Source organism: Callorhinus ursinus, unplaced genomic scaffold (assembly GCF_003265705.2).
Source record: "Callorhinus ursinus isolate GAN/ISIS: 27379988/994484 unplaced genomic scaffold, GSC_fseal_2.0 scaffold18, whole genome shotgun sequence".
In the NCBI taxonomy this organism is placed as follows: domain Eukaryota; kingdom Metazoa; phylum Chordata; class Mammalia; order Carnivora; family Otariidae; genus Callorhinus; species Callorhinus ursinus.
The window spans coordinates 27182445-27207130 of record NW_027397080.1 but is presented as its reverse complement, the minus strand read 5'-3'; the positions used below and the strand labels follow the sequence as shown (position 1 = coordinate 27207130).

Below are 24686 nucleotides of genomic sequence, written 5' to 3'. Positions count from 1 at the left end.
TGAGAGGTTTAGATAATCCTTCATAAAAACTATAAGTAGTCCCTGAGAATGCCAGCTAGTTTATAGTATCTGTCTAAGTGACTTGTAGTCATCACAGAATGGTGGAATTAGAATCAGCTTAAAGAGGAAATGTTTTATGTGTCTCTGTAGTCAGAGTCGTTCAAATAAGAAGTCTTGGTACTGTGAAGAACAACTCAGTTTTCGTTAGCTGCACATATTTGAAATTCTTTCTTCTCCAAAGGTGACAGAGCATATACACACTTGCAGTCAAGTTAGGGAGGTAAGAGCTGCAAAATGATTTGGTCTGAGGCAGTTTAAGGGAAAGAAGTGAAGTGCTAACCTACTGGTGGAGCAACGAGGACTCCTGATGCCCAGAGAAGGGAACTCGGCTGGGCTTGCAGAAGGTGGAGAGGAGCCTTAGGGGACTGTCAGAGAAAAGTAGCAGATGTCTGGAGGGTGTCCCCTCAGCCTTATGTGACAGGCGTTTGCTGTGTCTGTGTCCCACGCTATGGTAGATGCTGAAGTTACAGCAGAGAACTAGAACGCCCAGGGTTCCCCCCTCTCGTGGAATGTACGTTCTAGCCAGCCAACACAGGGACGGTATGAGTTTTGGAATGTTAACGTGTTTGTGTGTGTGTGTGTGAGAGAGAGAGAAAGAGAGTGCGTGCACACGCTGCTGGGGGGGGTGGTGAGACATGGTGTGACTGTGGATGGGTGGCCAAGGATGGCCTTTCAGAGGCTATGACATGAATGACACGGGTTGGGCTCCGTCAAGTTCCGCTCCAGGAAGAGTGACCGATTTGGATGTTCTGTCAGCAGTTCGGGGGAATTTATTGCCCCGGTCGGGGTGGGGGCATGGAGGGGCACCTAGAAACCCACGCAAGTGTTTTTGCATCATGAAACTCCGTTCTCCAAGTGGACGTATGGGCCCCTTTTCTACCAGGCACTGCACTCGGTGGCTGGATTGGTAGGGAAGATTAGAGAGATGAGTAAAACATTCAGGGAGGAGCTTATTGCCCGTCTTAATGTAACTCAGGGCAGGTCAGGCTTCCTAGGTATTCTAGTGTATGTGTGTTTGGGGTCCAGAATTGGGGGGCAGGGTAGGCAGGAGCCCCTTTGGAGAGGACATGATGCTGCTTTGTAGTGACAAAAGCAGAGCACCGTGGGGAGTTCTCCTGGGGAGGACTCCTGTGAAGGATATCGAGGAGGGGAAGAAGGAAAGACCTTGTGTGAGTTGGGGAAGGAAAAACTTGGGAGGGACATGGGAGGTCACAGGTCACCGCTGGTGTGACAAGAGGCTCGGATGGAGGCGGAGAGGGTGCTCGGGGGCAGAGGCGGGCAGCTCACGAGCCCTGAGCAGTGCTGGGCACTCTCCTTTGGGCGGGTATTCCCGTGTAGTCTCTGCTACTGTGGTGTGCACACCGCCTCCACATGAGGAGTTGGACCCTTAGCCAGCTTGGCTGACCTGTCCAAACTCACTGCCGGTGGGTGTCAGAGTCAGAACTTGAACCCAGGTTTACTATGCTTTTTCTTCTTCTTCTTTTTTTTAAAGATTTTATTTATTTGACAGAGAGAGACACAGCGAGAGAGGGAACACAAGGGGGGTGGGAGAGGGAGAAGCAGGCTTCCCACCGAGCCGGGAGCCTGATGTGGGGCTCGATCCCAGGACCCCAGGATCATGACCCGAGCTGAAGGCAGATGCTTAACGACTGAGCCACCCAGGCGCCCCTCTGTGCTTTTTCTTCTACAGGATATACTGCTTTTCATCCGCTTGTCCACGGGTGGGCAACGGCAGCAGATGGGAGGGAAAACACTGGTTCCGTTTAAAGTTACAATTAGAGGATGCGTGTGATAAAAGCCGAGAACACGGGTGCTTTGGTGGTGTTTGCTGTCGTGGCCTCTCCTAGCAGCCCACGGCTCTCGTTGAGGCTCCTTGGCCAAAGCTGAAGGGCAGAGGCCTGGCCGAATGATGGAAGCCTGGCTGTGGTGCCTGAGGGTGATGGCGGATGGGCCCTGAACCTTCTGGGCATCTGGTGGGCAGGTCCGGTGCCCACTTCCTTGCAGCATGCTCCTCGGTAGCTCTTGTTCGCAGGTGCTGGCATAGGTTGTGGGGCAGTGGCTGGTGGTGACTGACATTCCTCTGGAAGTGTGGCCCCAGCGTTGACCTGTCGCGTTGGACCCGAGAGAGCAGGGTCCTGGTGTCCTGGTTGGCCCCCACTGTGGCCCTCACTTCCTTCTAGCTGGCTGACGTCTTTGGTGGGCGTTGGGTCCCATCTCTGATGGTTGCCTGCCAGGTTGATCGATGCTGCTGTTGCGGTGGCCTGTTTTTAAAAAGTGGATACAGCTTTGATATTTTTTCAACAGTAGGAGATGGGATCTTTTTTCTTTTTTAGTTTCTAATTCTGCAGCTGCTACTAACTTGCTCGAAGTTTAGGTAAGAAATTGGTGAGTAGCTTTGTGCCTTTGTTGTTTTTGCTATGTATAACTTGTTCATAAGGAAATTGTGTGGATTAACTAAAATTTTTCAAAGCATTTTGCACATTTTTCAACTGTAGTTCAGTGGATGAACTTGGAAAAATCCTAATACATGCCACGATTCAAAACTGCTTCAAGCATTGTGACTGAGTGTGTTAGGCTGTTACTCTGGTTCTCCTGTTATATGTAAATTGGAAGGTGAGACTTCCCTAATCCAGAAAATAGGTTTGATCATGATTACATTTTCTAAAAGGAAAAAAGAAACGAGGCCCTTAATGCGGTGAGTTCAAACTAGTTTCGTTGATTTTAAAAAATTTGTTTATAATTTGAAAGTAAAAAACAAAAACAAACCCCATAGGAGTACTAGGTTCTTTTTCAGAATTACGGATTAATTGTTTTTGGAAACCCACTGAGTACTTCCTTTCCCTAGGAACCCTAGGCAGTTTCCTGTTCTGGTTTACAGAGGGGCTGCTATGCACACGAACTCAGCAGCATTACAGAGAGGAGTGTAGTCTCGTATTTGAAGTTGCCTGTGAAGAAGTGAGGGACTGGGCGAGTGCTCCAGGGATGCCGTGACGCGGGTTCTCCACACAACGTGAGGCTGAGAGAGATGTGGGCCCGTCGCAGTCCCAGATCGGGCTAGCCTGGTAGTGTCGGCTCTCACGTGACCGGTTCACGTACCTGCTGCCAAGGACACGTCTAAAGTTTGATTTGATTAATGTTAATCATTTGGTTAACGTGGTTCGGGGGCTCTGAATGGCATGGAGAGAGGCAAGAGTTACTTGAAAAGGCTACTGTTGTTTCTCCAAGTGAAAAAGATGAATACTGAAAGCAGCCGTTTTTCTTTATTAGCACTCTGATTAAGCCAGTGTCAGATAGCCCAAGAGTTCTTGGTCGAACTGATTCCTTACAGTGGATTTTGATATGGACATGTCTCGTGATTTGACCCTTCTCTGCACATCCTGTCGTTAAGTGATGAATCACTGCTTTCCGTTGATCGTGAGGGTGACGGCCCTTCCTCGGTCAGCGAGTCGCACGTGTGCCCGGCACCGTGCTTGGTGCTCGGTGCTCCGGGGACAGCACTGCTGATGCCCCTACCGCTCGCGCTGCCGGCCGGGGAGGATGCTTATCCTCCTTTGTAGGTGAGGGAACTGGCACTCCGACGGGTCACGTGGTTGGCCCCGGCTCGCCTGCCTCCTGCGTTCTTCGGCTCCGCCTTGCCTAAATCCAGTTTTTATTGATAATGTTTCTGAGTAGGACAGTCGTACTGAATAAGTAGCAGTGTTTTGTAAGGCTTTACTAATTAGCCAAGATGAATTTTCACTACTCACTGTAGAATTGCCCACTTTAATCCTAAATAATAAGGCAGTGTGATTAAGGGAAGCCTTTGGTATTAGAAAGCGAACTTATGCTGAGAACTAATGCCTTCAGTTATTTTTGCCTTGGGGGTTTATGGATTGAATAGATTTATTGTATTCCTTTGAGCACCTCAAATGAACAGTTTTTAAAAACTCTAATAGATGACATTTTTTGTCCCTTGCTATCCATCGTCTGTTAAGTGTTTTTTTAAATGGTATTTGTTGGTTTGGGCTGCTTCTGAATGTTTCATTTTTCTCAAGTTTTATATTATTTTTGAAATCGGTTTAGAAACCGCAAGAACAGAGTGAGACATTGCCTTGGCCTAAGTCCCTCTGCAGTGCTGACGGCTTGGTGGGGGGTTGGGGGTGAATCACTTCTAGGACCAGGGAGCTCTTGCGCTTCGTCTTCTGGGGATTTCAAGAAGACGGTGATGTTCAGCTTCCTTCTCTGCACCAGTGTTCTTGCGTTGAGACTGACTGGCTGTTCCACTGAATACAATATGGTGATGTTGAAAGTTTTCTTAAGCTTGAATGTTAGAGATCATGAACGTGTTTTAATTTACATACACTCCAAAAATTAAATCTGGAAACTGGTGGTAAGTGCGGTGCTGATTCGTTGTGGAGTTAAATCTTGCTTGTTACTTTCTTTCTGTCTTGATGCTGTGACACCATTTGGTAGGGATTTTGTCTTTTTTTTTTTTTTTTTATCTGAAGTGTTTATTTGGGCGGTGGCTTTTTATTTTTTATTTGTTCCTTTAAGAGGAGCTCATTTGAACTGTTGGAAGCAGCACTTTCTTAAGAGGTTTTGTTTACTCTTAAAGCTGTTCCTATTCTAGCAGCTTGACTCATTCAGAAGGAAAAGCATGAAAAGAAACAAGGAAGAGGGAGCTGCCCTAACCTGCCTTTGTGCTCTAGTGAATTTTCCTCCTGAGGGGCAGGGGTTGATTCCTTAATTGTATTTACCTTGCTGTAGGGTCTTTGGAATAAGTAAAAGGTTTTGAAACTTTTTTGAAACTTCCTGAATTTGTAGCAAAACGTAATATGGCCTTTTCTACCTGAAACTTTTAATAAGAGTTTGGTTGAGGTAGTTTTAAAGATTTGGTCTTTAACTAAGGTCGTTTACGCCCCACCCCCATGCCTCAAACACACACACGGTAGTCCAGACAGAACCTCTGCCTAGTAATCCGTGCTTTCATTTTCCAAAAGCAATTTCCTTTCTGTTCTATCCTTTCCTCTAAAAATTAGGAGGTAGCTTTGTTTTAAAAGGTTAAAACTTGGCACGTATATTAAGAAGAAAAAGTTCTGAGGGATTATGGGTAAGAGATGAAATTTCTCAGCATTCTGAACCCTCTGCTGTACCAGTTTCCTCCTCCCATTTTTGTGGTCATGACCCTGAAATTTAGAAATATTTTTTGATGGGAATTTTCATACTAAGCTGGTACATGTATAGTTATTTTAAGTATTATGTATCAATATATTTTAATATACATAGAGTCTTTGAATAGTTTCAGAAGCTAGAGACTTATTCTAATGATCAAATAATGATGATACTGTATGTGTATGATATATAAAAATACCAGTTTCTAAAATAAGATTATGACATTCAAAATCCTTGCTAATTTGATACTTGGAAAACTTCCATTTTATATGTTCTTATTAATCAGTATCTGAATGACCCAAACCTAATTTCATCCTTAATAAATTAACTGTATGTTACCAGTTATGTGTAGTTGCAGAGAATTATCTTTGCTTTGGTTAAAAAGAAAACCAGTAAGTACCTATTTAGGCTAAAAGCCCCCCCCCCATTTCTATTAAAGCTGCGGTGATAAACAGTCTTTCCCCTTGTACTTCTAATCCTTCCTATTGGGGCAGTCTTTTGTAGGTTTCCTGAGACACCACATGCCACAAAAATGAAGACAAACTGGTTTGTTCACCCCTGTTTAGAACCCCAAAACCAACCGTGTGCAGTGTTTGAAATGGTCCTACAGTTTAGAATGGGCAACAGTGTGAATTCCTGTGCCTTTTGTTACTTTAGTTTTTTTCTACTGTTTGGCTTCTTAGGTTCAGTTTTCATTCTCTTGCCAGTTGGAGGGGTAGAATATGCCTTTCTGGTTCTGTATTTTTGTTTTTAACAGAGATTTTTAGACCCTGCGTCTCTGTGCAATCAGGTGACTGCTGGTTTTGGGCAGAGTGTCTGAGGACCCCTGTGAGGAATGAGGGCTTTCATCTCCGCCTCCTGCCTTTGCTACCTTCTCGGTGAGCGGATTAATGTTGGCACAGCGCAGACCGAAGCCTCACATTCCTCCCGCCCCCCCCCCCCCCCCCCCCCCCCCCCCCCCCCCCCCCGGGAACATGTTCCTCCTGCAGTTACACATTGTGGATTGTAATTTTTGTAGGATTGACTGTGGGGTTGAATTTACAGCTTCCCTCTCATTGTCATTCCAGACCAATAATCAAAAGGAATAACTAGAGATAGTCAGTCTTGGTTGGATTTTTGAACTAAGGGGCTTAAAATTCCAAATTTGCTTGTTTAAGCAGTTTGATTAGCTGCTGAATATATTGTCACAGGGAGTATCTTCCTTGCTGCATGTGATCGTGTCGTTGATAACAAGATCAAATTTGGGTGTTAAGCTTGATATTTATAGTTTTGATTCCATCAGAATTATAAATTCAAGAATTCCGGATATAAAATGTAAATTGCTGCCTGTGTGCCAAGATAAATTCAATTTATGGTTGCACGAGAGTATAGAAAATATTGAATCAAGAAGAAGTGATGCTTAACACATGCTCTTCCTGGCCCTCTTCAGTTTTAGAGAGACAGGGATCCCCTAAATCTCATGGGCCATTGTCAGAAAGTACACGGAGTTGGTAAGCTCTGTCTTCACGGTGAATGATTGCGCTCCCTCCAACTGCCAACTGGGCTAAAGTACATGAGTATACTGCCTGAGCTTCATTATTGCTTCTCTGTTAAATACAACTTGATCACTACTTTGCACATGGATAACCTGTTTAAAATGAGCCTGAACTGTGTGTCTGTGTTGTGGGGAGGCGAGAAGGGAAAAATTGCTGACCCAGCTCTACCTCTGAGTTCTGGGAGATGTACGATGTGTGGACTTTATTGTGAACATGGCCTTGGAATTAGGCCAGGTTCATATCCCAGCTCCACCAGTTAATAGCAGTATGACTTTGGACAGGTTACTCCACATATTTTGCTCTTCAGTTTACCTGTCTGTAAAATGGGGATAAGATCTGCCTTGCAGGATTGCTGTGAGCATCAAGCGAGAGCCTCGTAGGAATATGCCTGGCACACTGACCTTGGTCTGTCCCATTTTAATTGGTGGGCACTGGCAAACTTAGTCTGTCCATCCTTTGGCTTATTGTGGCCCTTCTGAAAAAATAAAGGAATAGTTCCAACATCTTCTAACACGGCTTATTAAAATCCGTATGTTTTGGTTTGGTGACACAAAGTGAATTAAGTATAGATTGAAAATTAGGTAAGAGTTAAGATGGTCTGTGGGTCTGCAACTAGATACACATCGTGGCATTAGAGAACTCATGGGCTGGAGACCTGCTTCTCTCTTAAAAGCTGTCTTATCGTCTGTCTCTTCTTTAGGATATCTGTGTTCTTAGTATTAAATAAATATAAACAACTTTTGGAAAAAAAAGCTGTCTTGTTTTACTCGTTACTCAAACTAGGGACACCTGTGGTTACGTGGATTGGGGGATTAGATAACTCCTGGAATTTGATTTGTCGCTTGTGCCTGGGCAGAAGTAAACATGTTTGACTGTTTGCTTGTTGCCCAAATGAAGGGTTTGCTGTTTCCTTCTTCTGTCTTACCTCTATGTGGTCCAGACCACTCGTGACTGCCGTACTGTTGGGACCAAATTTTGTGGGTTGACATTTTGGATGAATTTTGGGTACGTTTTCTTAGACATTAAATTATCAGGCAGCCCTGAAAGTAACTGTGTGGGAGCAGTTTCCGTGCTGCACATGACAGATTAGAAAATCTGTCATTTTACATCTTTCTGGATATGCAGTCAGGAAAAAACAAAAATGTGAAAGAGTCGTTTTCTTGCAGGTTACCAGGGAAGCTGACGGTATCAGTTTTAAGGAAACAAATGTCCTGATTTTCTGTGCAGCATTTTTATTGAGCAGTCTAAGGAGTGGAGTCTTTTTGGGGGTCACACAGGTGTACCCCTCAGTATGCATGTTTGCATGAACTTAGAGCTGGACTCTGTGATGACACAGAGGTCCATGAGCCTCCAAGTGTGGTTATGTCTCTTTGTGACTACCGGGGGAGAGGGGTCTTAGGGGTAGCCAGATTTTCAAAGGGTGTCTAAGGTTTCTTTCCCAAAAGATTAAGAACCATTGAGTGAACTGTTAATGTTTAGAAGCAATAAAATCAGTAGGTTACAGATTAAAAAAACACTGAAATGTACTCACAGCTTCTGTTAGAGCCTTACTGTATATTGATGGGTGCATTAGTGAGTGTTTGAAGCACTCAGTTAAACTTCTGTCCTCATTGGACTTGTACATTTCCATAGTGATACCTGGGTGGGATCGTGTGAATCACTGGAGAACAAATGAACAAAACAAATGGATGGATTCGGAATTGTTAGTGGAAGCAGAATGTCATTGTCTTCATAAGAAGGAACATATGCTGACAATTGAGACTTGTAGGCGTGGGGTTTCTGTAGTTTGTTTTGTAGAATCTACTGTGGGTAATCCTTACAATTGATTCCATTGATTCCATCTGTGTCAGGCACTGTGCAGAGTTCTTTTTTGTGCATTATCTGACTTACTCCTCCTGATGACAGTATCAGGTAGTTGTCACTAGTGTGTATTACAGCTTGTTCCTGTCTGCCTTAACCAGGATCATTTCTCCTTAATCAGATCATGGCCTAAGGCTGCACGGTGTAGTTGCAGTTTTGTGAATTTCAGTTTTTGTGGGTTTGTGCCTTTCGAGAACCCGTTTTATCCCGAGTACCACCCCAACACACCGGGGAGGGACAGAGTCTCATTTAAGTTGGGGTCAGCTCTTTGCAGGAAAGATGTATGACTTTGGGGGCACAGGAACCTTTTGGGAGCAGGTGAAATGGGTGACTGGAGTGAGAGGGAGACCCTTCTCCAGCCTCGGGCACTGGCCTAGGAGGCAGCTGTTGAAAATCCTAGTGCTTGGTGAGCCCTTGCACCAGGCTTCTTTGTTCCTTGGGGGGCGTGATTTTATCCCTATGTTGACGAAAGAGAGAAGCATCAACTCGAGAGAATGTGGCATAATCCTGGGAGACCAGCACTGAGAAGATTTGGTGTTTCTGAAAGGCTGCCATGTCGGTGCTTGGGGTTCCGTGGCTTCCGTGCCTCGGGAGGGCCCCCGCTGTGCACGTGTCCTTGCTGCGCCTGGCTGGTTGGAGGTTTACTTCGTCCCCTCCCCTGTCTCTCCTCTCTCCCTTCCCTCCCTCTCCCCACCTCCTTGGCCTTCCCTCTTCCTACTTTCTTCCTCCCTCCTTTCCCCTCCCTCGTTTTTATTTTTAATGAGATTCAGAGTCTCTTGAACATCTTTTCCATTCAACATTTGCTTCTTGTTGACATTAGGTAGGGCCTTTCTGCCAAGGGACTTAACTTTTCACAAAGCTGGACGTAACTTCAGTTTTAAGTTCCTTTGGGGCAGACATCTTTGTGGTTTTATATATATGTGTGTGTGTGTGTGTGTGTGTGTGTGTGTGTGTGTGTGTGTGTGTGTACATATATTCATTCCCTGTAGCTCTTAATAAAGTGTCTTGTAGATAATAAGCATCCAAGAAAAATCAAAATACTTCTGCTTCACCATGGTTCCAGAAACTTTACAAAAGTATTTAGAGGGGAAAAATTCTTACCTTGCAAGAATTGAGCTTGAGCTAAATTTGAACAGTAGTGTGATAGAGGCTAGTGCATCTGAGTGTGAGATGTATTGTCAAATAGGCTAGTTAGTATGATTTTGTTCTTGGGTGCAGATCTTAAAGGAAAAAATCTCGAATTTTAAATATAAGTTGTGACTTAAAAAATAATTACTCTCTGAGGAGAATACATTTTAGTTCCTTCTCTACTTGAATCTGAAAGACAGCGTTTTGAGTTCTCAGAGTGGGCAAATTTGTGCTGGTCTGTGTGCACGCATAAGCCCGCAGAGGTCCAGGCCCTCCCCTGGTGGAGCGGTGATGTGCCCGTTCATAAGCCCTGATAGAGGCATGTCTGCGGGTGTGGAGGAGGCCAGAGGGCGGCTGAGGTCTTGGAAGAAGAGAATGAGCTTGCTTAGCAGTAGTGATGTATTAACAGTCTTAAAAATTGTACTGGAATAAAAGTGCCCCACGGTAGGTCCAAGTGATGCGTAGTTTAGTATCTCTGTAGATTATTTTATTTTTATAACCTGTTTCTTAAACTTCTATCAGAACATGGCATATTAATTTCACATTTTTAGGAGAAGCAAAAGCAAAGCCAGGAAACGATACTCTGATGATGGTCACGGTTGACTGCCAACACGCTGACCCTTCGCTTATAGCTGGGAGGCACTCAGCATGGTTATTTAGGTTAGATTTTTGATTTAAATAATGAGGGGGATACAATAACCAAGTGCAGTGAAACAAGAAAAAGAATACGAGGTGTGTGGCTACTCAAAAGGAGCAGGGAAATTGACTTTTTGTTGGAAGTCACATGATGCACAGGATAACAAGTTGAAGAGGGCCTGCTGAACAGAGAAGGTCAGCGGCGGTAATTTGAGTGCTTGAGCAGTGTTGGCTGCTCAGTAACGTCTCTTCTGTTCTACACCCCCTTTAAATGTGTGTCTGTTGTGAATTTTGATGCTTTTTTTTTGGACACTCAGACTAGGTGTACAAGTAGGAGACAGAAGAGAAGCACCTCAATACTTTCTGCTGTGTAGGCAAAGTAGACCATCGAGACCTTTTCCAAATTCTACTGTTATAAAATTGCATATGTTCATCTCAACCAATAGTGGCCGTTTTCAGTTGCCTCATTAATTTTGCCTTTGTCAGGCATTTCTTTCAAAAATAATGTATTCATTAGGTTTTTTCCATACTGTAGCCAAATGTTCATCTAGAAAAGTGAGAAAAAATGAACACATAAACAGGTATCATACCTTCCTTAGTGATATGGCTTGACCACTGTTCCCTCTGAGCATTTCTGTAAACAAATGTAGATAATGATTTTAAGTGTTGTAATGGTGTCTTCTCTCAGATTTATATCTAGATTTCACTTCCTGAATATTTTTAAATCTAAATTTCACAGTTAATTCATCAGGATATGGTATCGTAAAATTTATCATAAATGACTTTACTTTCAGCTGAGGATAACCAGTTCTCGAGGGTGTGGCCCTGTGCTCTGTTTCAGGGGGTTGCCAGGCGCCGGCCACACACCCCTCCCTACTCAGCTCCCAGTCCCTGTTTGTTTGGCCTCCGGGAACTGACTCTTAAACTGGAGTTAATGTAGTTGCCAACTCAGTGTTTTATATGCAAGGTTTTCAGACTTTAGATACATTTTTCCCCCCTGTAAAAGAAAAGCTACTGAAGATCCCTGAGAAGAATCCTAGAAAAGAAAATAATTATAAAGTAGAACAGGCTGGCAGCTTGTTTAAGTTTCAGAGGTAGGTAGGTAGTCTGTAAAATCATTTTGCTCATGCCACAAGACTTCGAGGTTCCAAAGAGTAAAAGGAAATGTAGTGCTTTCTCAATTTGAATTTATTAAAGTTTATTTGGGGAGCCTTCTCTGGTATTTGGAATTATCTAGTCAAAGCCACTAAAAGCCTTTTTTTAGAGAAATTAAAAAATCCCTTCAGATGTGATCCTTGCTGTTCCTCCCCTGAGCTTGGCATGTGGAAGAGTTGTGGGCCAGACCCTCCACAGGGGCAAAGGCTGTGCCCCACCCCCGCGTGCGACGCAAGCATCCCAGGAATTTACACTGGGATCTGCGGCTCTGAAAAATCCAGAACTTTTCCATTGTTTCTGTTGGAAGCAAAGCCTAGAGTCCTGTTTTAATACTATGAGCAACTTAAACCCAGAGAGGTTTTATTTTTATAATTTGTCTCCAGGATTACAGACGGCTCTCTTGGCTAGTCTGATTACAGAAAAGGGTTGAAATTATGCCCAAACTGCTTAACAGAATTTTTTTTTTACTGTCAGGTACATTTTCAAGTTGTTTCAAGTGTAAAATAAATGTATAGAAAATGTATAGCATATTACTTTCATGAAAACCAGTTGCTGCACGGCCTCTTGCTGCTTCAAAATGTTCTCTCCCAAACACTGTGGAGAGCCGGGGCTAGGCTCCGAGTGGCTCGTCTTCCCCCGGTGTCACCTTGGGCAGCCGTAACGGCCACTCTGACCATCTGATGAACACACCCCGTCCCATGTGCGGCTGGGCTGACCTTTGCCGGAGCCTTTCTGGCCATGGTTTCGGAGGCTCTGCTCTCGCCTCGGTCTTGATGCCCAGTTCCCGCTTGCCCTGACTGTGTGACTTCTGCTGACTTCACCGAGTCATTAGCTTCCGGGTTTCTTTCCTAAGCATACATTAAAATTTTTGAAATGGACTCTTAATTCCTTGTGGAAAACTTACTTCCATATATGTTTCCAGCCTCTTTCCTCCATCAGCACCAACTGCAGAATGTTAACCACCCCCAGCTAGAAAACTGCTGGCGGTCTGACTCTGCTCCCTTTACCAGCTCCTGCAGAACACCTCGGTCATCATTCTTTCAGCCCACGACTTGGCTGTCATCCACCGATGCCCCTTCCTCACTACCTGGTCTGTTAGAGATTGTGTGCGTGCGTGTGTGCCTGTATGTGTGTTTTAATCCTATGAAGAAGTCATTTAACAAGAACTTTATGCTTTTTAACATTTTTTAATTTATTTTTTTATTTTCTTAAGTCAGCTTCACGCCCAGCGTGGGGCTTGAACTCACAACCCTGAGATGAGAGTCATGTGCCCTACCGACTGAGCCAGCCAGGTGCCCCTGAACTTTATGCTTTTCTCCCAGCCAAGCCTTTCACCTTGCCTGTGGAACTCGGACTTCCCTCTAAAGCTGGTGTTCTGAGTGCTGCTGTCAGGGCCGTGCCAGCCTGCTGTCCTTGCCTTTCACAAATTTGAAAAGCTCTGTTACTGACTTTATGTTTTTATGATAAATTTCTCAAACTTGCCTGCAATGCAGATGGCACCATTAATTATCTTTTTTAAGAGTGAGAGAATTAGGGCCCAGAAAGTGTCACTCAACAGCAAGGCCTCTAGAACACGGTGGACAGAATAGTGAATTGGATGGGAATGAAAGTCCCAGTTTTGCTACCAACTTGCTGAGAGATTTTAGACAACTCCTATAATGAGATAAAGCTTCAAGAGGCGTGTTTGTGGAGTTTGGGGAGCAGATAAGACCACCTTTGAGGCTCTTTCTGCTTCAAATCCTAGGTTTTTCTCTCTTCCCTTTTAACATAGCCCATTATTCCCGTGTCCCATGTCTGTTCTGTTCTCTTAAGATGTGTGCCCTCGGCTTAGCCTTTCTTCGGCCTTGTACGAAAGCCTCCAGTCTTCAGATTTCCTGTGAGGGACCCTCTCAGCTGAGGGCAGGGAGAAGAGGAAGATCCTGATCCTGCGAAAGACTGGTCACAAAGGGAGGAGATGGTAGATGGTGGTGTCACAAGGCTGGGGAGAGGAATCTTAGGAATGTCAGACCTATGAAACTGTCAGACACAGAGGGAAAACCTGGAGCAAATGAAGCCTAAAGAAATGTGGGGTTTTGTAGTCATGAGATCAGAGGTAACCTTGCAAAGTGGGGCTCCACTTTGTAGAGAAGGGGGAGTGGAGGGAGGTGCAGTGGACAGAGGCACAGTTGCCAAGATGAAGGGCTCAGCGAGAGGTGAGGCGCTGGAGGTGGCAGGCACAGCCCGTCCTTTGCGGGGGAGTCCTTCCGGGGGGGGGGTCCTTCGGGGGTTCCTTTGGGGGAGTCTGGAGGCTCCCGTTCAGGGCAGCTCATGTTCTCGATGACCTTTCATGGTAAGAGCTCGGAGATGGCGTCTCATCTGGTGTGGAATCAACTGTGTATCTGAGTAAGGTGGTGAAGTCCCCTACACAAAGATGAGGTAGACCTGCTTCTGTGCACCAGTACTGAATTCTGATTTTATACCTAGGAGTTGGGTAGCTCCCCAGTGAGGAGGCGGTGCACGTAGAGTTACATCGGGTTCTAAATTTAATTCAGTTAAATCACGAAATGCGTGAGCCTTCACTGTTGTGATGAATTTTTAATGTAACTTGAGCACGCCTTCTAGAATTTTGTGTTTTCTCTGAAGCCTGCACATTTTTAAGTGAAACATTATTCTCTAGAATTTGCTAGTGTTTGACCAGTTTTAATAGATAGTAGAACACCGTCCAGACCTAGGTTAAGTTTTTTATGTGATGCTTCAGGCAATTTTGATTATGCAACTTGCATCCCAGGCACCAGAGGTATAATGCTAGACATTATCTATAAAGAGTAGTCATTATGACTGTTGGACTTCTCTATAATGGTAGCTATTTCACTAGAAAACCCAGTTTTATTGATACTATTTAATGGTGAATCATATTTGCTTAGATTGAGGTTCTGTGCCTCAGTTGACTGATTAGTGTTGACTGGTGTTTCTGGTAACACTGAAATGGAAAAAAAAAATTTGCACTCTAATTTGATTCTTGTTTCCTATAAATGCAGTGGACGTCTCTACCACTTTTCTTTCATTTGCCCTTGAAACCAAGTGAGACAACGCATAGAAAGTGTTTTGTTGAGTTTCCGACTGTTGGTTTTGGCTCAGGTCATGATCTCAGGGTTGTGGGATTGAGCCTCTAGTGGGGCCCCCCCCGCTCAGCAGGGAGTCCGCTTGGATTCTCTCCCTCTCCCTCCACTCCTTCCCTGCTCATGCGCATGCGCTCTCTCATAAATAAAATCTTTTAAAAACAAATTGCTTTGTACAGAATATGATACTTTTCTTGTGTCATTACTGGTCTTAAGAAATGCAGTAGCAAGAACACCTTTAGCAGCAGCATCCTTGCGGGTTCATTCTGGCTGTAGAGCTAATTTGGTTGCATGACCTTGGGCAGATGACTTCACGTCTCTGGTCCTTGGGTATCTGTAAGATGAGAGGCGTGGATGGGGACGTCGGGGTCTTCCAGCAGAAGGTGGTAAGAGCATCTGTTTTGCAGCGCAGGCGTGGCACGGGCCTGAGAGTAAGTATACCGAGTGGGTCCTCCTGTCAGCGGCTGAGAACACAGTTAAAGATGAATTTTTTTAATTTTTATTTTTGTGTGTGTGAGAACCTTGATGTAGAAGGTAACTGTTCTTTTCCTTCTGTTTCATTCAGTTTTCTTCATAACTGTGTGTGTATTTCTTTTCCTTATATACATGAAGTTTGTCCTGTCTTCCATTATGTTCTTTGTTGGCGTATCCATTTCACTTTCCTTGTGTTTCATTCCTGTATCTTTCTTGTTTAGACCAAGTGGAGCACGCAGCTGGCAGTAGCTTCTATGTAGGACCCTTCAGGAACCCGATGGTAAGTGCACACGTGTACTTACCAGGCTCCCAGCGGGCTCTGCCGGCCGGACCCATTCCCGAGGCCCCTCCTGCCTCACAGGCGCGAACAAGTCCCCACGCCCCTTTGTAAGAGTCCTTAGAGGTTGTTTTGGTTATAAGCTTGTTTTTGTCTTCTCTTTTAGTTTGATTACAAATAGAACAGAAACCAAGTATCAGGAAAAGAAATTTACTTATTTACAGAAATGTAGCAGGTTCCCCCACCTGTTACTCTGTTTACCACAGTATTTGGTTTTGTGGGTGACACCAAGCATGCGTAAGTGTGAGTCGGGACGCCCGGGCCCTAGTTTCTGTTCTCTCGTAGGCTCATTATTAGTCCCGCTGGGGCCTTGGCCTTCGTTTTCCTCTCAAAATAGCAGGTAGGACAGGTGGTTTCCATAGCGCCTTCATCTCTAGGCTTCGGTCCTACTGGAAAGTAAGTCAGCTGTTAGATGGTTCTGATTAAGACTGTGAGGATCATTTCACGTGTCTGGTAATCCCAGTCTCATGAATGAATGACAATTAGATTCACGATAGACTCATTTCCACGATAAACTAAGTCTGTTAGTGTTCACCAGAGGTACTTGGGCGTACATTTAAGTGTTCTGTTCTTTAATTTTTACAAGTGGTTTACTAGTGGGATTCAAAAACTTTTAAAATTCTTAAATATATAGACTGCAGAGCCCCATTTTATCTTTCGTGCCCTCTACTGTGTTGGTTCAGCCCAGTGGTTCTTAACCTGGGGAGGCCTCCCACCCCTACGCTGGACATTCGGCCGTGTCTGGAGACTTTGGCTTGTCACAGTTAAAAGTGGTGGTGCTACTGGCATCTAGTGGGTGGAGGTCAGGGATGCTGCTGAACGTCCTCCAGCTCATCGGACAGGCCCAGAACAGAGAAGATCATTTGCGGGACGCCCAGGCAGGCTGTGGCCCTCTCAGTAGGATGCACGGGTCCCTACTTCAAGTGGTTTCTCTTCATAGGGAATCAAGGTTTCCTGGTCTTGTTTTTTAAAGAGGGCACCTGGAGGTGGGGGGGGGGGGCGGTTATGCACTTCTCACCGATTAGGTTTGGAGAGGCCAAAAGTAGACATTGACGTTCAGTATCAGCTAGATGTTTTAATATTCTTTTAGGCCGGGAATAAAACTTAAAAGTAGTACTTTTTTGCCTTTTAGATAGTTGTGTGATTTCAGTCTGAATATGTATTAGTGAATGGTATTATTAAAGTTGTGCTGTTTTATTATAATATATATCTAGGAACTTCACTTATTTAATACTCTGTTTATATATATGGCCAGTTTTTTGTATGACCTGCTAACCAGCTTTGTAGGGCACTTGAGAGGCTGCAGAAAATCTTTGAATTGCTTTTGTAAGGGATTGTATTACAATAAATTGACATCTGTTTTTCTATTAAATTTCTCAGTGTGACTTGTTTTAATGTATGTAAGATGCGTAACAGGCAAAAGTGTACGCTATACCTCCATTTTTACTTATTTCAAAAGCTCAGACCTCTACAAAGTAGAAAGTAAGAGGTGAGAAAGGGCCATTCCTTGGGCTGTTTGGGGTACATGAGGTGGTACATGATGTCTTACAACACTTTTGTGTTTGTGATCCAGGGAAAAACTTTCCTGGATATAACTTTTGAATTAAGCATCCTGGAGCCCAGGAGTCCTTACATGGTCCTCAGCAGACATGGACTGCAGCATTAGGGCAACTCTGTTAGTTGCCCGTAATCATTTCCTACTTGCACCAGTGTTCGGATAGGGACTGGGCATCACACAGAGGGAAGGGCATCTGTCGTCGTGAGGATAAGAGAACTGGCTGGAAGTAGATGGAATCCAGACGTCCTGAAGCACAGCTGGATTCCTCAAGAACCTTGTCATCATCAGATTTAGGTTTAGTGCCCTTCAGTTGACAAAGGGAGAAGGAATTGCAAGAGGAAGTTGCTTCTTCCCCTGTGAAAAGGTGTTTTCAGGTCCTTGCCCTTTACAGAGGGGATTGGTTTATAATCCTTCCACCTGCAGGCTCTTGGCCTCTCTTCTTACCAGCAGGTGGTTCCAGTGAAGTGCCTGCTTGGGTCCTGAGTTCCATTTTAGATGCCTTTGGAAATGAGGGATGGACGTGTTATCGGGAAGTTATTTGAGCGAACTCTTAATAACATCATGGCAGAAGGCATCAAAGCATCTTCCCCCCGCCCCCCACGGACCGAAGACTGAGGAATTTAAAATAGTATTTTAGAATTTGCCTAAGACTGACAAATGGCCGATTATTGAGTATTTTGTATTTTCCCCCCCTTGTTTCATCTCTTAATTATTTGTCAAAATCTGGTGGTGCTTTTTTTAGGATTAGTATTTGCATCGTATTATAATTGATGTTTCCATTTTTAACCGTGATGAACTTCTCAGTGTTACTTGTGTGTCTCTCACCTCATTTTCATGTGTTGTCTCTGTTTTCGTTGCTCCTCTGTAGTGATGCTCTGTTACAGAGAATACCATTTTCCAGGAGCACTGAGTGGTTTCTAGTTTGTCAAGAGGCTTGTTCTCAAAGAGAAAGGACAGCTCTGCGAGGCATGATGGGGAGAGCATTGCAGGAGGAGAAGAAAGAAGTGTTCGGGGAGGATGAGGAGGGAACCTGCTCTGAATCTGAAAACTGAACAAGAGCTACCAGGAAAAAGAAAGTTGGAATTAAAAAAAAAAAATAGAGAAGAAGGGCCGCAAATTCTGGTTAAATCCCAGAGAGACTCAGCTTCCAGACCTTCAGTATTAGTACTTTTCTAGAGAATGGCTTATCCACATTGAATATCTTGGTGACCTGAGCTCCTTGTTCCAGCTTGTCAGAAACGCATTGCATTTTAGTCTTACCTTCTGAACTGTGGGATTGGCTGGAATGCAGTTAGTGTGTCCTGAATTCCATTCTTCCAGTTGTTAATGAAATCCTGAATTGTACTGGACCTGGAGTCGAGTCCCTGGGGACCCTCAGAATTCATGCGGGCTTGACAGTGAATTACTCGTAATTACTCTGCATTTGATATTTGAGCCACTGCGCATATGCATCCTTTGCAATTCAGCGGAGCCTGCTTCTGGTGTTTTGCTTTGACAGTTATGGATAAGCATGTCTTAACTAAAAGGGACCCAAGTTACACCGTCTTTTTTTCCCCAGTGTGCTTCTTACAAACAGTCAGACTTTGCCAGTCTTTATTACTTGTGTGGTATTGAAACTCGGCGTTAGTTGTCTCTCTCATTTTCCTCTGACATCAATATTTTTAACTTCTCTAGAATAGATGAGCTGTTAGTTTGATAGGGGAACTAACGCCCAAGAATACAGGGTTTATGGGTTTCTTTTTCTCTAACATGACTTAAAAGTATTCTTATTCATTGTCTGTTTCTTTCTTAACTGATATGATAATTGCCTAGAAATCTACAGTTTGCTGTCATTGGATTAGTAATTGTCTGTTTCAAGAATTCAGGGTAATAGTGAGTGAGTGAGTAAGTTAGTAAATAAATACATGTTGTGTTTTAGGGAAGAAAAAATCCCAGGAAAGTAAAAACAAAGCAAACAAAACCGAAGACCTACAGCTGAAGACAAGCGAGCCAGATTCTGCTTCTGCAAAGATGAGAGATTCTGCGGAAGGTAAGCTTGGAGGTTGGACTTGTATGATTTGGGTATGTATCACCAGTTACTGTAAATCTCCTTGGGATGCCCTTTTGAGACTTCACCCAAAAACTGGAAAGGGTTAACAGCAAATGACTACCGGAATTTAATACGGTGAACTGAGCCTTCCACATCTCACCTGCCCTTAAAAAGTATTATTAAAGACCTTCTTTGTTAAAAACGAAATTATTCCCTGGTTAAAATGAAATGAAACGTACTCTATGATTATATTTATAAATACTTTATAAAGTTCAGAACCATCAAAACAAATCTCTGGTGATAGAAGTCAGACTGGCAGGGACTTGAGAAGGCTTCTCGGACACTGGCACTAGTCCATCACCGAGCTGTGTGGGGGGTACAGCAGTGTATTTACTCTGTAAATGTTTTATCTAGCTATATACTTAACGATTTATATACTCAACATTGTTAGGTTTTGCACTTCAGTTAAAAATTTATTTGAAATATCAAACACCTTTGATTTTATATATCAGCATGAAAAGTGTGCAGAGTGAAGAGTGGTTTGTTTGTTTATTTATTTATTTATTTATTTATTTATTTATTTATTTGACAGAGAGATACAGCGAGAGAGGGAGCACAAGCAGGGGGAGTGGGAGAGGGAGAAGCAGGCCTCCCGCTGAGCAGGGAGCCCGATGCGGGGCTTGATCCCAGGACCCTGGGATCAGGACCTGAGCCGAAGGCAGACGGTTAATGACTGAGCCACCCAGGTGCCCCAAGAGTGGTTTTTTTTTTTTTTTTTTTTTTTTAAGATTTTATTTATTAGAGAGAGAGAGAGGGAGCATGATCAGGGGCAGGGGCAGAGGGAGAAGCAGACTCCCCGCTGAGCCAGGGACTCCACCGTGGGGCTGGATCCTAGGACCCTGGGATCATGCCCCTTGTATTTTGTTAGAAATTAAATTTCTATTTTATTTCCTCGTGTTACTCCACTCCAGATTTTCTTCTTTATCATCCCTTCTAAGGTTTGATATTCTAAGGCCCTCCATGATGTGAGAGTTCAGAGAGAGGCATGGATTGAAAGTTCATCAAAAAGGCAGATTGCTCTGTGCTCCTTGTAGTTGAATGACCATATTGAGACCGTTGATAATAGAAACGAGGGAGGCGTGCATTAATTCGTTATGTGGCAAATATATGCAGAGACTGGAGCTTTCTAAGAATTGTTTGTAGTGACCTAAACAGGCAGATTTCAAAATAGAGGCTTGTGACTCTTTCAAGAAACATTTGTAGAGGGAAAAAAAAAACCCAACAGAATATTTTGGATGCCTTCTAAAAAAGGGCGAAAGATTGATGTGATCTGAAGAGAAACCCCAGAGTATTTGGATGCCTTTTATAAACCACTTTATTAGCACTGTTTGCAGTGATGACATTCATAAAGGATTATAATTTCCTGTGGCATTTTATGAATCAAGAACAGACAGTTTGATTTCCTAGAGCCTTATAAAACTGAGTTCTGTATGCTGATACCAGATTGGCTAATTAAGACTTTTGTTTGAACAACAGCACAAATACTAAAGAACCTCAGTGCCTTTAGTGGCAGAATTAGAAAGGAAAATCTAACAGCCCTCTCTCTCCCCTTCAGTAATTGAAGTCAAGTTATTTATTCCTGATATAACATCAGGTCCTAGGAAGAAAAGTACCTAATATTTATCTGTTTGTGGAGTACCCGATCAAAGTGTGATTGGTTCCTTACAGGCTAGTTGTCGGCTTCTCCTGAATGTTCGGCATTGTCCTCAGCAAGTGGTCTGTGTACTGAGCAAAACGGTCCAGACCCTTCCTTGTGTTCCCCAAACCTTCCTTTATTTTTAAAACTCAACAGACCTCATCGAGTGTGTGGATACACGTTGGTGTGGACCTTACTAGTTAATTAATAGAGCTCTGAGTGTTTTGTTCCATATTACTTTGGACAGTTTTAAGTCTGGGATTGTTTACCGGTCACAGGGAAAGAAAATCTTTTTTTCCCCCCACAGTAACAGAAGCCACAGATTTTGGCTAAACATAGACTCTAAAATTTCTAAGCCTTCGAGATGTTCTTTTCATTTTCTGTTGTCTCATTTTGACTTTTTTAGCAAGCTGGGTCTTTGTTGAAAATGTATTTGGAAAGGGAGTTAGCTTCTACCACCATCAAATGACTGGTGTCCCAGTCTGTGGAGAACTCGTGGGGTTAATGAGATTTGTCTTAGGGGAGAGAAGGCTGGTCTGTTGGGGGAGAGGTAGTGGACAGACAGGTAAAAGTAAAGCCAGGGGCTGGGACTGAGCAGGCGGGCTTGCCACGGATACCTGGTGTTTGCAGAGCTGGGAATGGTTGGCCTTTTTAGCCCGTCCTCCCCACATCCAGGTGGTCACTGGGTCTGTTGACAGGTCTCTTCTCTTGACAGTGTGCCCACTCTTTTTTGTGTCCGTTGCTTCCTTCCATTCCCATCCATCCTCTCCCTTCTAATACCCCAGCCTTAGCACTGCTGCCTCCAGGGCTGTCCTCCTCCCAGTCCCGGAAGCTACATCGCAGCCAAATCTCCCAAACGGCACTCTCCTGCTTTAAAATACCTTAATGGAGCCCCACTTGCCCCCAGGTAAGTCCAGACTGATGTCTAGCGTGATACATGTTTTGATTCCTCCTGCTTGCTTTTCCTTTTCTGTCCTTGACCTTCAGGTTCAGTCCTTTCTCTAAGAAGCCTTCCTTCCCTGATGAAGAAAGTCGTTATTAGATGTTTCTCCCGAATCCTTCCGTAGCAGCCTGTACTTCCCCAAAGCATGGTCATTAATTCAGGACGGTCTTGTTGCTGCTTACTGGTACGTGGCCCCCGTTAAAAGTGAAGCTCTGCCAGGCTAAGGATCTTGACAGTCCTGTTCACGTAGTACTGGCATATAGTAAGTATTGGCCCAGTGAATGCAGAGCCAGCAGTCCGGGTAGCTCTGCTTCCTTTACAGAGCCTTTCTTAATGCATGTTTCATTTTCTTGAAAGGGGCCTAATTCAGCAGGGACTCAGGTGGTACTGTAGAGAAAGCAGCGCCGTGGATCATCCCTGTCAGCATTAAATGGGCTTGTGACAGGGCCTGTCTTAGAGTCCCTTGCTGTCCCTGTGATTCTTTCCAGCCACTTCTCCACTTCTCTGCTTTCCATGATAGCTTCACTCTAGCCTCCCCGTCTCCCTGCTCCGTCCATTCTCTTAGGAACTCCATTAGGCATTCGTCCGCCCTGCTCTGCTCAAACTGTTGTCAGCACCAGCACACCTCCACCTTGGTAAATCGGATGTTTAGCCCCCTGTCCTCCCTTAGCCACCCATTCATAGTTCCGGACACAGCCCATCGCTCCCTCCTTCTGAAACTTTCTTTACTCTTCTTGGCTCTCCGGATAACCTCACTGGCCATTCTTCTGACCTGTAAGTCCTGGAGTCATCTAGGGGACCGTCTGCCCGCCTCTTTTCTGTCTGCATTCATTCTCCAGGGGGCCTCTTGCGGTCCTGTGCTCCAAATACCACCTCTGGTTTGAGGACTTGTACGGTCTGGGCTCAGCCTCTTTGTTGAACTTGAGTCCTGTAGAACAAATGACTTCATATCTTTACTCAGGTGTCTGCGTGTCCAAAGTGACTCTCGATCCCCCCTCAACACACACACTCACCGGGGGCGGGGCGGGGGGGAGCTCAGACCTACTTTCCCCTCAGTCTTTCAGTAAATAGTCTTATTACGGTTGCTGTGGAATCCTCCTTGACTCTCTCCCTCTCTCCTGCCCACCACAGCCGGTCAGCAGTCTTGTCAGCGTTTTATCTTCAAAATATATCCAGTGTCTGACCACTTACCAGCACCTCGCCCTGCCTCCATCCTTGTCCACCTAGGGTTTTCCTTTTTTCAGTCCCTCCCCACCCCAGCCTTTCTGGCTTCTTGCTGTTTTTTTGAACACATCTAACATGATGTTGACTCAGCTCACGCGTCTGCTGTCTCCTCTGTCTGGTGGGCTTCCCTCGCCCAGACACTTGCATGACTCGTTTCCTTTAGGCCTCTGCACCACTGTCGTCGTACTAGTGAGCCCCTTCCCGACCACCTGTCTGCCATCTACCTCAGGTTGGGCTCAGGTGGGTTTCTTCTGGGTCTAGAGACTCAGAAGTCACTTCAGGTCTTTATTTCCTTCTTCAGATGCTGCTGAGTTCTTTTTTCTTTTTAGTAAGTTTTTATTTTAATTCCAGTATGGTTAACATACAGAGTTATATTGGTTTCCGGTGTACAATGTAGTGATTCAGTAGTTCTGTACGTTACTCTGCGCATGATGCTAAGTGTACTCTTAATCCCTGTCACCTGTTTCACCCATCCCCCCACTCTGGTAACCACCAGTTTGTTCTCTGTACTTAAGAGTCTGTTTCTTGGTTTGTCTTTTTTCCTCTTTTTTTCCCCTTTGCTCATTTGTTGTGTTTCTTAAACTTGACACGTGAGTGAGATCATATGGTATTTGTCTTTCTCTGACTGACTGAGTGACTTTGCTTAGCATTATACTCCAGCTCCATCCATGTTGTTGTTGCAGATGGTAAGATTTCATTCTTTTTTATGGCTGAATAATACCGTGTGTGTGTGTGTGTGTGTGTGTGTGTGTGTACCACATATTCTTTATCCATTCAACTATCGATGGACGCTTGGGCTGCTTCCAGAGTTTAGCCGTTGTAAATAATGCTGCAGTAAGCATAGGGGTGCATGTATCCTTTTGAATTAGTGTTTTTATATTTTTTGGGGGTAAATACCCAGTAGTGCGATTACTGGATCTTAGGGTGGTTCTGTTTTTGATTTTTTTTTGAGGCTGCACCAGTTTGCATTCCCACGAACAGTGCAGGAGGTTTGGAGGGTTCCTTTTTCTCCACAGCTCCTGAGTTCTTAATAATTTGATTAGGCTTGGAAAATGTCCTAGTTTCTAAAATATATAGTTTTGGTCAGGAAGGAGGGAAAGAATCATTCTATTCAAGACAGCCTATGAAGAACCTAACCTGGTAATGTGATTAGCAGTTTTCTAGTTTCAGTTTGGAATCATGAGGAATAGAATTCACAGCAAGACTCCTGATGCCCAGTATCAGTGGATACTGGATCCGAATCCAGTCCTGAATCCAGTATTGTGTCAATATCCAACACAGGTTTTTGGGTTTTTTTTTTTTTTTTAAGGTTTTATTTATTTATTTGAGAGAGAGAAAATGCAAGAGAGAGAACAAGCATGGGGAGGGGCAGAGGGAGAGGGACAAGCAGGGAGCCCAGTGTGGGGCTCGATCCTAGAACCCTGGGACCCTGACCTGAGCCTAAGGCAGATGCTTAACTGACTGAGCCACCTGGGCACCCCTCCAGCACAGTTTTAAGTACTACAGTTTCTGTCAACACAGTTGTATTTATATGCGCGTGACTGAACACAGATTCGAAGGTCCATGTGGCCACACTCTGTTCACACACGTATCCTCATTGTGCGGTGTGTGGCCCGGTGTGTAGCAGGCGCTCCGTAAATATTTGTTGAATAAGTGAACAAAATGGATTCCTATTCAGTATGGCTTTATAAATGGGAAGGTAGAGCTTTTTATTGCTGGTCACACTCTCCCATACGTATCTTCGATGGTAAGAGAAAATGGCTTGCATAGTAAGAATTGATCATGAAGTGGCTGGATTTTGT

The 24686-nt window shown here is 44.2% G+C and overlaps 1 protein-coding gene across 10 annotated transcripts in view; it reads left to right on the top strand.

Moving 5' to 3' along the window:
- PRDM2 (PR/SET domain 2) overlaps positions 1 to 24686 on the top strand; it is a 117864-nt gene that overhangs the window by 54891 nt on the left and 38287 nt on the right. For 8 of the 10 annotated variants that reach the window (XR_003205197.2, XM_025856652.2, XM_025856646.2 and 5 more), the window contains one exon: positions 18911 to 19021. The exons of 1 other annotated variant lie outside the window; for it this stretch is intronic. Coding sequence is in view for 8 of the 9 variants with exons in the window: in XM_025856652.2 (XP_025712437.1) it covers positions 18911 to 19021 (111 nt within the window). In the remaining variant the exon portion in view is untranslated. Of the gene's footprint in view, positions 1 to 15318; positions 15378 to 18910; positions 19022 to 24686 lie in introns of all 10 variants that reach the window. One more of the 10 variants, XM_025856653.2, reaches the window with a different exon arrangement.